This window comes from Opisthocomus hoazin, chromosome 3, assembly GCF_030867145.1.
Source record: "Opisthocomus hoazin isolate bOpiHoa1 chromosome 3, bOpiHoa1.hap1, whole genome shotgun sequence".
NCBI lineage: Eukaryota > Metazoa > Chordata > Aves > Opisthocomiformes > Opisthocomidae > Opisthocomus > Opisthocomus hoazin.
Window position 1 is genome coordinate 40507781 of NC_134416.1, and position 15180 is coordinate 40522960.

Sequence of the window (15180 nt, forward strand, 5' to 3'; positions counted from 1 at the left end):
ATTGGATTCTTTAAGTAGGTTTCTGAGAACTGTAAGGATAAAAGTGAGTGTAAATAACTTGGCTAGGGCGACTACAAATGAGGTGAGAGTGAACAGAAGCACACATTCAATTCAGTGTGGACTTGTGAAATACGCTTCCAATTTTTTTCAACTCTACTCCCAGTAAGGAGAGGACTGACACCAAAGCAGTTACAGAAAGTCTATGTTAGCTGAGAATCCCTCCACTACAGAAGACAGTCCCAGGGCTGCTATCACGATTTTTGAGGCAATTTTATGTTGCAAAAATAATGTAAAAATGAACCAAAGTCCTACATCACTGTTCCCATCTTTTACTTCAGTGTGTAAGTCACAACTGCAGGTATTCTGGGGACATAAATTTACTGTTCAGAAGCTAGCCACCGGCGTAGCTGGAACAAACAGTTCTCTTACGAAGTCTTCAGAGCCATATTACAGTTACCTGTCAGTGCAACATTACTACTCACACAGGACATTGTCTTTCTAGTCCTACTGAATCTTTCTTGGGTTCAAATCACTCTGCTCCTCCCTTTTCTTGCTTCCCAGCCGCTGTCTTAAAACACACTTTTTCACTCAGTCCTGAAGATGTTTGCTTAGTTTTCAGTAAAAAAAAATTTTTCTAGGCTGAGGGAAACTGTAACGGGACACAGGCACACTGTGTGTTGTAATCCGCTACTTGTTGCATTTCGCCCCTGCACTGAACATGAAAGACAGGTCCCCACCCCAAGTTTAAAAAATAAAAATTCATTCAAGGTTGCTTGTCATCCCACTAAGCATGTGCTCTGCTTCCCACAGCAGACCCCAAACTCTGTCTGATTCTCTATTTTGCCAGAGAATAAAGAGGTCTTTCATGAACTGAGCTGACTGGTGCTCAGAAGATACTCACCCGGCGCCCCATATTGTCATTAATCTGACATTAAATGAGGCAGAGAAGAATCTGGATCATATCACACTTTGAGCCTTGTATAATCATGGTGTGTTTAACATTTAATACTGTGTATGCTTCTCAAAACCTTTTAATTCAGTTCAGTCGCACTTCCAGTTTGCAGACAGGGCTTGAACTTCGCCGTGGGGCTTCCAGGCAGGTGTGTTGTGGCAGAATCTGGCCCCAGCAAAGCTGCTGAATACTAGCTGCAGTGAGCTGGTTGGTAAAGATAACAGCATCCCTTCTGCTTTTCTCTTCCCTTCTAGTGTAGGACTTTGATGTAAGCTTTATGATGTTGCTTCCATGTTCTCTAGAAACCAAGGAAAGGGCCATATCACTGATCGTGGTAGATTGAGCTTTGCAGCACCCTGTGCCCAAAATAGTGCGCAGAAATCGCACACAGGCCCAGGTGAATACTGACAGCAAGATCTCTGGGTAGGAAAGCTCCTTACAACATATATATGTGTGCAATGACTAGCACAATGGTTTCATGTTCATGAAATAGCAATTTTAAAGCCAATGAGGTACTTGGAACTAAATCATGTCATAGGGCAAATCCATTGGGCATCCGAAGCCCCTGAGAAAGCAGCAGTCAGAATTAAAATTTCCAGTGCATCCCAGTTTCCAGTGCACCCCATTTCTCACCGAGGACAGTTCCCCATACTGGCAGAAGAAGTGGCTGCAAGGAAGTTTGAGAATCATGCTCCAATTCATCCATCCTCCCAGTCTGCCTTCTGTACCAAAGCACTGGTTTTATCAGTCTCTGCACACATTTCCTTTGTATATTTGATCTCCTGATGGATGTTGGAGGATTCTTGTCCTCCCCCGGAATGCTATCAGGTACAAAAATAAGGCAGCATGATGACATTTTATGCAATTCCATTTTCCTCTCATGACTGTAACTCAGAAATTTCACAGGGTTTGGTATGTACTGTATCATTTCTTTTCCTTCTTGTGTTACTTTAAAAGAACTTGCAGTATGAAAATTGAGGATAACCTTACATTATCCAAGGCCACCACTTTTTACTACCAGCCAGCTTCACTTAAGGAAAAGCATTAACTACAGCTGGGATTGCAAATGGTTCCTGACAGTAGGCTGGACGGTTTAGAGAGTTTTTTCTTCACTGTCGTATTTTACCATTGGCTCATTTTACCATTGGCTTGTCAGATTCTGCTGTTTGTTAACCGCAATGTCCATTTTCATGATTCAGTATACAGCACTGTTACAGGAGATGAAGTATCCATAAAAAAAAAGCAAAGGCTCCGGAGGCTCTGTTAAATAGCTCTCCTTTAGCTATACTATCTGCTGAGACATTGAGGCAGAGTGCTCTTGGGATTTGGATGACTTGGTGGCCATCTGTTCTGCAGGGAGGAGACCATCTGCCCTCTGTATAACCCTTCCATATCCACTGCAGTCTAAGCACTAACACCTTTCGAAATCCCCACCTGTGGCCATTGAATAGTAGCCTCGATTTTCATATTACAAACGAAGCTGCAACATTAAATTCTTCCACTTTTTAATTTTTTTTTTTTTTTGCATTAGGTTCATTGCATAACCCTGTTTTAGTTCATATTATTATGCCTTCAAACACATTGCTTATTTCTTGGTATTTGAAGATGGCAGTGCTTACTATACAAAGCAAAGCTAATAAAACACTGCTTTTGTAAGTCCCTGATGACACCAGGGAATGTTGCAAACAAACTATTATTCTTCTGTGGGTCAGTGTAAAATGTGGCATTTTGAAATCACAGTGAATAAAAGAGCGAAGTGGATTTGCATAAATATTGTTCTTTTGGGCCCAGGCCCTAAGCTGTAAATGAGACGGTGGCTTGGATCCAGAATTGCTAAATGATAAAGGAGCCACTGCCACATCTCCTTTTCTGAGTTTCATCTTTCAGTACCTCATGGGATATTACGTGCAGGCTACACTTCTGCGGCTTACTGCCACCTGAGCAGGTTGACGTGGTGAAAGATATCCTCATAACTGAACCCCTGCCCCATACTTGAATGAAAAATTAGCCCTGTGAAAACTGAGATTATTTCCATTTTAGCTAACTGAGCAATCATCCCATGTGGCTCGTCATGTTTTTCCCATAAGGTTCAGAAGAATAAAAATAGGTAGTAGTCAGGGACAATTCTCATGTTTTAAACCAGTCTCTGAGCTAATGCCTGTTGAGGTTATCCACCTGCCATTGTAACCATCACTGAAGTAGCTCGTAGGTTAAAATGCCCTTAAAGGGTAGATTTGTCTTGGCAGCGACTAGCGAAAGAGGTATAGCGCTCTGATTTCGAATAGACTGAGACCCTTCAATAGTTTTAATGCTGGAATGCTATCATAAAATGTGCCACTCATATGGAAAGCTAGGGAAGAAAATACAATTAAGTCAGGCTCTCCTTTTTCTGTTGGGGTAGAAATATGCCATCTAGGTACAGCTGTGTGTAGTTGGCCAGCTGGCAACTTGGTGTGTCTACTAGATGGTCGAGCAGATTGCTGTAACGAGGTCCCACTGGCTCATGCCCATCAGTCACAAGAAAGCAATTTGTTCATTGCTCTTTGCATTTCTGCATGTAGGCCCACGCAGGCTGAGCCAGAAGTTGACCCTTAGAAATTCTCCGCGATGGCTCACCATCAACTTTCTCTTTCAACCCCTAGATGAAGGTGCTTCCTTTCACCCGTGCGATGACACCTACTGTGGTCCCTTTCCTGAGTCTGAGCCTGAAGTAAAGGCTGTTGCTCATTTTCTCCGCAGACATCGGAAACAAATAAAAGCCTATTTGTCCTTCCACGCATATGCACAGATGCTGCTGTACCCGTACTCTTACAAATATGCGACTATTCCAAACTTCAGCTGTGTGGTAAGCACTTTAGCAGTTGGGAGAATATACTTCCCTATATTATATACTTTGGTATGCTCTGTTTTGAGAGGAGGCTTGCTTCTTCAGTGCTTTGCACATATGTAATATTGAGCAGTATTTATACTAGATCCGCTTGCAATCTCATTTCTGCTTATATAGCCATCACTCAAAGTGAGTCAGCAGTAATTTGATTAAAATGGTATAGTGCCTTCCATCCATCAGTCCCTTTAAACTACTTTATAGGAGAAATCCCTGGGTATTAATTATAGTTATTATCATTTTATTTAATTAACTGTAATGGGAATTATGTAGTTAAGTCCTTGCGTATCTAGCTGAAATTCTGTCCCTTCATGCTCAGAACTTAGACACTAGGAGCACAAAGATCATCTTCAATTTTATGAACAAAATAAAATTGAAATGATGTATGTTTTTCAATTAGAGAAGAAATCTCATAGATTTCACCAAAAGTAAAGCTTTGATTGCTTTATTATCATCCTGCTCAGACATAGTGTTTTTAACCCTTTAAGACAAGCAGTTAATTAACATCAGGGGCTTTTGTCTATGAGAAGAATGAATTAATAAGTTTTTTTGATGCAAGCCAATCAATTTACAGATACATGCATTTCGTGTATTCCATGCTCATCCAAACACAGAAGATCTATTCCCTCTGCTCACAGTCTGAGGTCTGTTTTTAGCCAGACCCCTGTACATAAAACCCTCCCTATGGCTTACTCTCTTAGGGAAACATGGCTAAGCTTCACTTTCTGTTTGCTTCTGCTCGCAGACACACATTGCACCAATCAGTCACAAGCCTCTTTTCTTTCGCCCTCAAACCCCGGTGAAATTGCATTGTCCATATGTCTCCCATTTTGGCCTTGAAAGCTGCAGTGAGTTTTAACTTCCTAGCTTAAGCTAGTTTACTCCAAAGGAGCTTAACTGCACCTTAGATTTATCCTGTGCAGAACAAATGATGTCATCAGTCCCTGGAGCTTCACTGAAGTTTCACTCAGCTGCCCTCTCAGGAGGCTGAGCAGCCAGCACTCCACAAACTAAACTCTCTTTGTGGGTTTAGTTCTGTTAAGATACTTAATTTCAGCAGCTACTAAATATTCTCCTGTCTGATGTCATTCCTGGGAAACGGAGAAAATTAGAAGTTAACTAAGCAGCCAGAAGAGCTAAAAATATTAAACTGGTGGGGAATGACCGCCCAGCACTGCACTGACTGTGAATAAATCCATGAATCTTATTTTTATTGTAACCTTCTTCACCCTCTTTTGGGGAGTGGCAAAGGGAAAGGAGAGCTCCCCAAGCGAACTGGTGACTATTACTTACCAAAAAACATAGACCGGGAATTTAAAACCACAGGGTCTCATTCCTTTGAAGACAAGCAGGTGCAAGAATATTTTTTTAAGAACAGACAAGACAGCAGAAGACATGGCGTTAGGAAGACTGAGCATCGGCTCTGCAAGAAGATGATTGTTGGACATCTTTATGAAAATACCCAGAGTAACGTAAGACAATAGCAGGAAATTCATTGTAAGGAAAGCAGGTCCTGAGAGTTTTCACACATACCAGTAAATCTTCAGTACACGTTGTTCTTGTTGCGCAAGGGCTATTTCCATTCTGAGACAGGGAGAAACTGGCCCTTAGCACACACTCTACCTTTCCATCCACAGCTTTTAGACCAAAGGAACCCAATTTTTGATGAGTAGTAGGTGTTCCCTAGGTTTGTGAGACCTGGAATCAGGCATGTCATCAAAGGGAGTGGAGCACAGACCTAAAGGGACAAAGAAAGACACTATTTTAGACAGCAGCCCTGGACAAATAGAAGGCAAATCCCAGTTCTAAATATTTTGCCAGTATTTGGCCTCTGTACTTCTTTTTATTGCAGTGGGTCAAAAAGAACAGGGAGGTTGGAATAAGAAACGGAAGTAATTTCTCATTATTTAGAAAGCTTGTTACAAGGATTGCAGTGAAAATGAATAGAATACTGTTGCTTATTTATTTGTGTGTTTTAACATTTGCCTACAGCCAAAGGCGCCTTCACCTGGTGGCTCCAAAATTAATAGTCTTTAATATTTGGAGTATCTATAATGGTGACTTCGGCTGAGGTTTCAGATTCTCCAGTTCTCTTGGAGAATTACAGTGAGCCAGCAAGCAACAGATCTCTATTTCCTGCTGATGATGGAACAAGCATTGTTGGTCTACATGGACTGTGTACAGTGGACAACCATAGGGCTCCACGTGCATAGCAGATAAACAACATTTGGTGCAAACAGGGGGCCACAATTAATCCTAAGCATGTTTCTGCCTGGGTCATATCATCCCAGTGAGCTGTCAGTTACCATTTCGATTAAAGTGTTCAATTATTCAGAGTTGCTTTGAAACTGGAGAGCTGTGTACTGATCACAACATGCGTATTCTGTTCTAATTTAGGTGCAACTCTCTTATTAACACTCTCCTCAAATCTGTTCTTTTAAGATACTTCAAATGAAAGTGCACTTTTAGATTGAAAAAACAAGCAGAAACATTCATCCACCTCGAGAGTTTTAAATTGTACCTACTTTTCATCTGTTTTCTTCCTGTAGAGTTGTTTGCCTCAATGTTTGCAGTGAACTTATACGGCATGACTGAGTTTGCGTATGTCTTTGTAACAATCGGTAATTTTATGTGAAGCTTTCTGCCTGAGGGTGTTCAAAGACTAGTTGCCAGGATTTATTCAGGGTATGACCTGCACAGTATGATGCAGTTGAGAACTGTCCCCTTCTTTGGGCATGTAACTCCAACAGTGGAAGCAAGCAGCACCCCTCGAGGCTATGAGCAGAGCGTTCGTGCTGCCAGGGACTCCTGCCTACGTGGTGGACGTGGATTCGGGCCCCTCCCGAGCTGCCCTTGAGACGGTTGCTGCCTCTGCACAGAACCCAGTACTGTTGTGCTGTTTTTAAATGAGCATTGCCAAACTATTTCTTCAGCAAGATTTCAACAGGGCTTGCCTCTGTTGTCTCAGTGAGTAACTCGTGCATGGGGAGTCTTCTCCTTTTCCATGGCATGTTTACTGGGATGTTGCTCTCCACCCACCTCCGCTCCCTCAGCTGAGCCCTGCCCTTCGCTCCCTCAGCGTCAGGACTGTTGTCCGGCCGTCCCAGCTCCATGTCACGGCCCCGGGGTGCTAAGCACCGGGCTCGGCTGCTCGACAAGTTTCTGTTGAGCAGGTGAGTCTGGTACTCAGGGCTTTGGTGCAGGCACCAGACAAGAGCCCCAGGCTGCAGCTGGAGCTCCTCACTCCCCGGAGCCCTGTGAGGCCCCATGGCCACCCCCACAGCCTCGCACTGCCACCCTGCTGCCCTCATGGGGTCCAACCCCGTCATGGGCCTCGTGTGTTGTGACTCACTGAAGCTGAGGCATCTGCAAGAGGAGCAGGTCCCCAGCGACAGCACTTTCCCCTTCCTGAGACCTCCTCCCACCTCCTCATCCATGGCATTAGGGTGAGTCTGAGGGCACCCCGCACACTGGCTGGTGACCACATCCCAGCCTGGCAGAAGTTCCCGGCAGCACTGAATTCAGCGTGCCCTGCTGCCATGCACTGTCTCGTGGAGGTGGCAAGAGGAAGAGAAAGGGCAAGGTGAAAATGTCAGAGTCTCCAGCACTGTCATCCCTGTGCTGAGAAACAAACAAACAAACACGCCAGAAGGACGGGATGCCATCCAGAGGGACCTCGACAAGCTGGAGAAGTGGGCCTGAGTGAACCTCATGAGGTTCAACAAGGCCAAGTGCAAGGTCCTGCACCTGGCTCGGGGCAACCCTCACTATCGATACAAGCTGAGGGATGAAGGGATTGAGAGCAGCCCTGCCGAGAAGGACTTGGGGGTACTGGTGGATGAAAAGCTGGACATGAGCCACCAGTGTACGCTCGCAGTCCAGAAGGCCAACTGCATCCTGGGCTGCATCAAGAGCAGCGTGGCCAGCAGGTTGAGAGAGGGGATTTTGCCCCTCCACTCCGCTCTGGTGAGACCCCAGCTGGAGTCCTGCATCCAGCTCTGGAGCCCCCAGCACAAGAAGGACAGGGACCTGTTGGAGCGGGTTCAGAGGAGGCCACAAAAATGATACGAGGGCTGGAGCACCTCTCCTGTGAGGACAGGCTGAGAGAGCTGGGGCTGTTCAGCCTGGAGAAGAGAAGGCTCTGAGAAGACCTTATTGCGGCCTTTCAATACTTAAAGGAGGCTTATAGCAAAGACGGGGACAATCTTTTTAGCAAGGGCTGTTGTGACAGGACAAGAGAAATGGTTTTAAACTAAAGGAGGGTAGATTTTGACTGGACAGAAGGAAAAAATTTTTTTGCAATGAGGGTGGTGAAACACTGGAACGGGTTGCCTGGAGAGGCAGTGGAGGCCCTGTCCCTGGAAACATTCAAGGTCAGGCTGGACAGCACTTTGAGCAACCTGATCTAGTTGAAGATGTCCATGCTCATTGCAGGGGGGCTGGGACCAGATGATCTTTAAGATCCCTTCCAACCCAAAGCATTCTATTATTCTATGATTTATAAAAATCTAGTTGTGCCTAATGGATTTTTATGATGGAGTAAAAGAGTGCTCCTCCATTTGCTAAAAGCAGTTCTCAGTGTAAAATAAACACAGTACTGAAAGCACATTTCTGCAATAGTAGAAAGAGTTCTCCAAGCCTGCATCATGTGCCCCCTGAGAAAGTTAGACCAGCAGTGAACATTGATCTGTCCATCAAGGATTCGGGAGTGGAATTTGCCTCCTTCCTTCTTCCCACTCTGCTCACTGAACCACTGTGGAGTGTCATCAAGAGATCGTTTCTCCTTCACAAGCCCAGCAGAGATGAGGTTTAGTGGACTGGGAAATGCATCCACAGGTACTGACAGAAAATGCATGCACGGCTTTTAAACTTCATAAAAAAGAGATTATGTCATCTCATGGTCTAACATATTGCCTAAATCTGTTGTGTCACTAAATTGGTATATATACCTATAATTACAAATACTTAATGGCTGATCATTCACAGTGCAGTGAGCTTCTTTATGCCAGGAAAATACCGAATCAAATTTTTCAGGGAATTAGGGAATTGCTGTCAATAAAAATAAATAATGCATTTATGCTTTAAAATCATTTTAAATAAGCTGCCATGGATTCACAGAACACATCATCACACTGGAAGTCAATGATCCACAGCTCAGCTTCCAGTCCCAGTAGAGTATTTAATTCATAGTCTAATTTATGTATTTGTTTTTCTTCCCCCACAGGAATTAGCAGCCCATAATGCTGTTAATGCTCTTCAGTCAGCCTATGGTATAAGATACAGATATGGTCCTGCATCTAGTACTTTGTGTAAGTCTTCCTCTGGCACAGGTTTGTGACTTTGACCTACCTATAGTAAGAAGGAAAGCACCTTTCTTACAACAAAGCAAGCAAACACTGTTTAGAGTGAACTTTGTTCCAGTTGTGGGTAGTGAGGAAGGCGGAAGATGAAGTTTTGTAACTGATTTAGTCAGTTGATTGCAGTAAGATTAAGTCAATTGATGCAATAAAATAGATTAAAATACAGTGCATTTAAGAGGCAAAATCCAGCAAATAACATACAAAACCAGATTTTTTTAAAAGAAAGCTAAAACAAAATCTTGAAAAGCATATCTTTATCAGATACTGTAAATGCACTACTAAGTTATAAAATATTTGGGAGGAAATAATTCAAAGTAGGTTTCATTTTTTACCATTACTTTGCCTCTCCTTCTGTGCAGTTGTGATAGATACAGCTATTCACAGAGCTCATTCTAAAATTTAGGACGGTCTCTTTAAAAGCTAGGTTTCAACTGTCTGCGTGTCTAGATGATGATAAAAGATAGGAATAGTATCTTTATTTGGACATCTTCCATTTTTCACAGAGCGATTTCAAATGGATTTTTCCCCATGACAAAATATCTTCAAAATATGCTTTTTAAGTGTGTAACAACATTTGTCAGGCAAGGTAGACAGGTAAGAGGAAAACAAGTTCAATCGGTTTCAACGAGACACTTTTCTCTTTTTACTGAAACTATGAGTCCTGAATGCTCTCAGTAATGATAACAGACATTGAAAAAGTGAGAAGCTTAAGTAAATCGCAAGATTTTTCACAAGTAACCTCCTGCATCTCCTCTGCTGTTGCTGTGTTTTGGCTAGAGCTCCACTTCATCTTGCAGCACAGTCATCACCTTGTGCTCATTACAGTGCAGTCAGGTGCTATGTCGGAGGAAGAGCAGTGTGAATTAATGCCAGAATTGCCCAGAAGACAGCAGGCCACAGGAGAGATGGATCTTTATATAAATATAAGTGTCTTGGGTAATCAACATATGGAGATAATGAAAGCATAAGAAGCACACCTCCCCAGGCAGGTTTGTTAATATTAGACACCACCTATGCAAATGCTCTCACGCTGTAAGGAAATGGTGAGAAAACAAGATGGAAATGAAGAGAATAGAATTTTAAAAGGAGAATGTATATTACTTTATCAGTTTTCTCCCTTCTGCCTGCAAAGCAATTGCCTGAAAAACTCATGTTAAACCTAGTAGCATGCAGAGCTCCAGTCCAGCTGGGAGGTCTGTGTGGAAGCAAACCTTCAGACCGCACTCACCTGGGGATAAGAATGATTTGAGGCTTTATTCTAAATGTTCTCTTTTATTAAAAAGTCAGTTATTAATTTTTCTCCTGTGAAAATCAAGGGTCTAATCCCGTATTGTGCTGAGCACCATTCACCAGGTGCTGGGTGCCCATGCCCTTCTCTGAAAGGTGTTCAGGATCAGGGCAAGCAACAGCTGGAGTTGCAAGTATGGTCACTGAGCCGTGGAGACACAATGCCACAGGAACCCTCTGGTGCTTTCAACATGACCTGTATTTAACATTTTAAAAATTTTCTCTGAATTCCCTCTTTCAGATGTGAGTTCTGGTAGCTCTATGGACTGGGCCTACAAAAATGGCATCCCCTACGCGTTTGCGTTTGAGCTGCGTGACACCGGCCACTTTGGATTTTTACTTCCCGAGACGCTGATCAAACCCACCTGCACAGAGACTATGCTTGCAGTTAAAAACATAACTCTTCACCTGATGAAGAAATGTCATTGAGAGCTATTCCTAGGAGCTGGAAGTGAGCGTTGCGCTTCCAGTGTTGATGCCTTTCGGTGCGTTCAGCTCCCATTCTGAGCTTGGCCACTTCAAAATTATAGACACTAATGGGAATATGGTATTGTTTCTACCAGATTTGGCTGGTGGAAAATGGAAAAATAATTTAATTTCTGCTATACAAAAGTCCATAAAGTTGATATACTTAGTTACCAGTTTGGCATAAAATACTCTGTTCTTTTTGCAATAAAGCTTTGATTCTGTGCTAGCAACCTCAGTGGGGCAGGTCCAGGTCCACAGACAGGTGCCTGAAAGAAAACACCAATTACAAACAGCCCCTGGCCTTACTCCTTTCCCTAACAGGAAGACCTCCCTTAGTGGGGATGCTTGAACCAAGGGATAAAGTTTACATTCATGTATATGCACTCTGTGACCCAACACAGGCCCATGTCTATAGCAGTAAATGGCATATAGTTGCAGCTGGCCGTGCTGCAAGTGGCAGTGTGGCTTCCTTCTGCATGTATACATACATACGTATATGCACTTTGGTGATTTTTTTCATGTAATGCAAGACTTTGACCCAAGGTTTCCTTTAACTTCAGAGAAACCTGTTTTCAAATGTATATGTTGGAGTGGACTCAAAATCAACATACTGCCTTTGAAAAATGCTGCTTTCCTGGAGCTGTGTAAGAATGATAAAGAAATGTTATATGAGATATACAATACTCTGCTTCTTAGAGAGACAAAGCAACTTGCTATGACTTGGAACTCGGAAGCTGGCAGTTGACTGGTGTGCCTGGGTTCTGCTGTAGTCAGTGCCCATTTCCACCAGCCAAGGATCTAGCCTTAAACTGTAATTAACTGATGTTAACTGATGTTTTATTTATCAATACTCTTGCAGCGAGTTCTGTAGCTCTATGGCTAGTGGCTGTTCTTCTTGGAAGTCGTATTTTTTGCATGTTTTCAAGGAAATAATAGATTCTTAAGTGACCTGACGGTGAAAGCAGAAGCTTTACAGCCAAAATACAGCAAATAAGCACCATGTTTGAAAGAATAATTATGAAAGCACAGAGAATATAACAACATCTTGAGGCTTCTTCTGTACTTTTAAAATAGTATTTTTTTGATCTTATTATATCTGCAAAAGCATATATTTCAGTTTATTCATTTTCAGTTTAATCTTCTGCCATAACATGCTAAATAAAACATGTTTGTTAATAAAATCATCAAAGCCTTTTGAAGTATTCACATTTCATTTAATTGTTGAAGCTTTACTTCAAGGATGTGACAACTTTACCTGTCTGTAAAACATTACTGACACCAATGACGCAATATTTTAAGAACCTTATGTCCTCTCTAAATAAAGTACTTAGCAAATGGGCAACCTTCATGAGACTAGGGAGCACTGTATTTATTTAAGAATACCATTGTTTTCAGGACTGCAAAAGGCAATCAGTGAGCAAAGGTGACAGAATTGCATTCTAGTTGTTTAACACATTGTTACTAAAAAGTATTTATTTTAAGCAAGCTTTCTGAAAGCTTGTTCAGGTTTGGCTACTTCAGATTTGTTTGAATAATGCAAGTTTCTATTATGATTTAATAAAAATCTAGGGGACAGAAGCTCTCGAAATATTTATCCACTGCTCATGTCCAATTTCCAATTGCTTATGACCATGATCATTAAATATTATTTTGAAGACAGCAGTAACTGTCTTTTGCTGTGCACAGATTCTTGAACGGCAGTCTTGATAGTGGTGTAAATTAAATATTAGCACCAATTGTCCAGAGTTATTCTGGGTTTAGGTGACCAGACTGAACTATTACAAGGACATAAGTGACTGAAGTGAAGGACAGAAGGTGTTAGAGATGCCTAATCAGCATGAGGCAAATTTACCTCTGGATTGCTACAGTAAAAACCTTTCCAAGTATGGGCTATGAGAAACCAGATTCAGATGCGATGGTTTGATTCCTGCTCATAGTCTGACAGTTCGCCATATGAAACATTTCAGTTTTATCTTCTTACCATCACATCTCCCCTGGTACCGAAAAGTAATTGAATTCTTGGAGCAAGAAAGGAAAAAAAACCCCAACAACTCATGTTTTATTTACCAAAAGGACCTAACATTGGAGATCTAGTTGATCTTCAATAATTGCAAATATTCTAACACTTATCTAAGAAGCTTTGGCATTTAGAAGCACCTGCTATCCAAAACAGTCCATGACTAAAGCTACATCCTGGCATCCGGATGGCCTCAGCCTGAATGCTGTGTGTTATGTGCGACTGAAAACTCTGAGCCGAGCTGAGCCCTGAAGACCCGTGCAGGGTAATTTAGTGCCCCGCAGCTGAATACAAGTGTAACCAGTCTCCGAGCCCTTTAATTTCAGGGTCACCGGAGCTGATCAGAAAGACAGTCACCAGAAAATAACAAACCCCGTTTCCTGAATTAAGAATTTGTAAGACAATTTATCAGCAAGGGTGATTCTAAATAGAGTAGTTTATCCTCAGGAAAGAACTACTAGAAAACAGCTATTTGGATATGGAACGACAGCCTTTTGTGACTTACAAATGTTACTTCTCTGAACAGCTCTTTTTTACCTCCATAATTGCTTACTTCTCTTCCCTTTGTACTTCTCTTCAGCAGTCTTTTTTGCCTACAGGATAACAGAATTGATAACTAGTTTTGAGAAAAGTGAATTTATTTTATGATCGTATGGATAGTTTATCATTCAACACAATAAAAAGTACGTGAACAGTAAAACACTGGTTATTAGCCCAGCAGTCAAAATCACATCTATAATGATTACGTGAAATCCAGGAGTCACACTTCCATTGATTATTGACAGAATAATTATAACCGCTTCCGTTACATGGAAAAAGTGCTCACACAAGCTTTTGTGCACATCTGTTCCTTTTTTGTGATAGTTTTAATTTTTTATAAACAAATTACTTCACTCTTGTGAGACCCGACCCGGAGTCCTGCATCCAGCTCTGGAGCCCCCAGCACAAAAAGGACATAGAGCTGTTGCAGCGGGTTCAGAGGAGGGCCACGAAGATGATCAGAGGGCTGGAGCCCCTCTCCTATGAGGATAGGTTGAGGGAGCTGGGGTTGAGTTCTCTTCTCAGCCTGGAGAAGAGAAGGCACCGGGGTGACCTTATAGCAGCCTTCCAGTACCTGAAGGGGGCCTACAGGAAGGATGGAGAGGGGCTTTTCACAAGGGTGTGTAGAGATAGGACAAGGGGGAATGGCTGTAAACTAAAAGACAGTAGATTTACATTAGATATTGGGAAGAAATTCTTCACCATGAGGGTGATGAGGCACTGGAACAGGTTGCCCAGAGAAACTGTGACTGCCCCATCCCTGGAAGTGTTCAAGGCCAGGATGGATGGAGCTCTGAGCAACCTGGTCTAGTGGAAGGTGTCCCTGCTCATGGCAGGGGGGTTGGAACCAGATGATCTTTAAGATCCCTTCCAACCCTACCATTCTATGATTCTCTGATTCTATAAATTAATGTGAAGGAAACAGGCCTATGCCACTTTAAGTCACCCTTCCCAACAAAACAATTATCCCAAATTACCTTGAATCATCATTCCTAAACAGACTAAAAAATGGCCTTTAGAGGTCAAAAAAGGTATTGAGTTTGGTTACAAACTTTGAAGAAAGAGCACAGCTGATGTGTGAAGATCCCCATGTCTTCTTCAGAAGCTGCTTCAAAAAGGCCAGTGTATTTGGTTACACATGTAACACATAAAGCCTACGGAAAACTGCAATTCTTTCTGGAAATTTCTGAAATTTGAATAGAAAGAGTCCAAATGACCTTGAACACCAACGTGCATTTACTTAGAAAGTTCCAGTGCCAATCCACTTGTCCATAGCAAACTGCAAGGGTGCAGATTGCGCTGCCTGATCAAGGATTGCGCAAAATAACTGTTTATTGAAAACACTGTGTCTAGTACTGAAGGTTGGGAAGAAAGCATTATATTTCCTACCAAAAATAAGTTACTATTCAACTGTTCTAGTTTATTTGTGTTAAACAACCCCTTGCCTTTTTATGTTTACATTCAATTTAATGGTACCACTCAATTAAGATATTTGGTAGCATGGGCAGAGTAAGCAGTATCTTTGAAAGCCCTTCGACCTTTCCTTTGGCCATGTGAAACTGCTCTATCATTTCCATAGTTCACTGCTAAATAGCAGTCACATTCATCATTAAAAAATGTTAGTCTCATGCATAATGATTAAATGTTTTTGACTTCTGTGCATAACAGCCAG

At 42.2% G+C, this 15180-nt stretch overlaps 1 protein-coding gene across 1 annotated transcript in view; it reads left to right on the plus strand.

Moving 5' to 3' along the window:
• Nucleotides 1-11995, plus strand: part of CPA6 (carboxypeptidase A6) — an 84686-nt gene extending 72691 nt beyond the window's left edge. The window contains exons 9-11 of the mRNA XM_075415252.1: nucleotides 3595-3797; nucleotides 9061-9145; nucleotides 10725-11995. Of these exons, the coding sequence (XP_075271367.1) occupies nucleotides 3595-3797; nucleotides 9061-9145; nucleotides 10725-10912 (476 nt within the window). The 3' untranslated portion in view covers nucleotides 10913-11995. The remainder of the gene's footprint in view (nucleotides 1-3594; nucleotides 3798-9060; nucleotides 9146-10724) is intronic.
• The last annotated feature ends 3185 nt before the right edge of the window (nucleotides 11996-15180 follow it).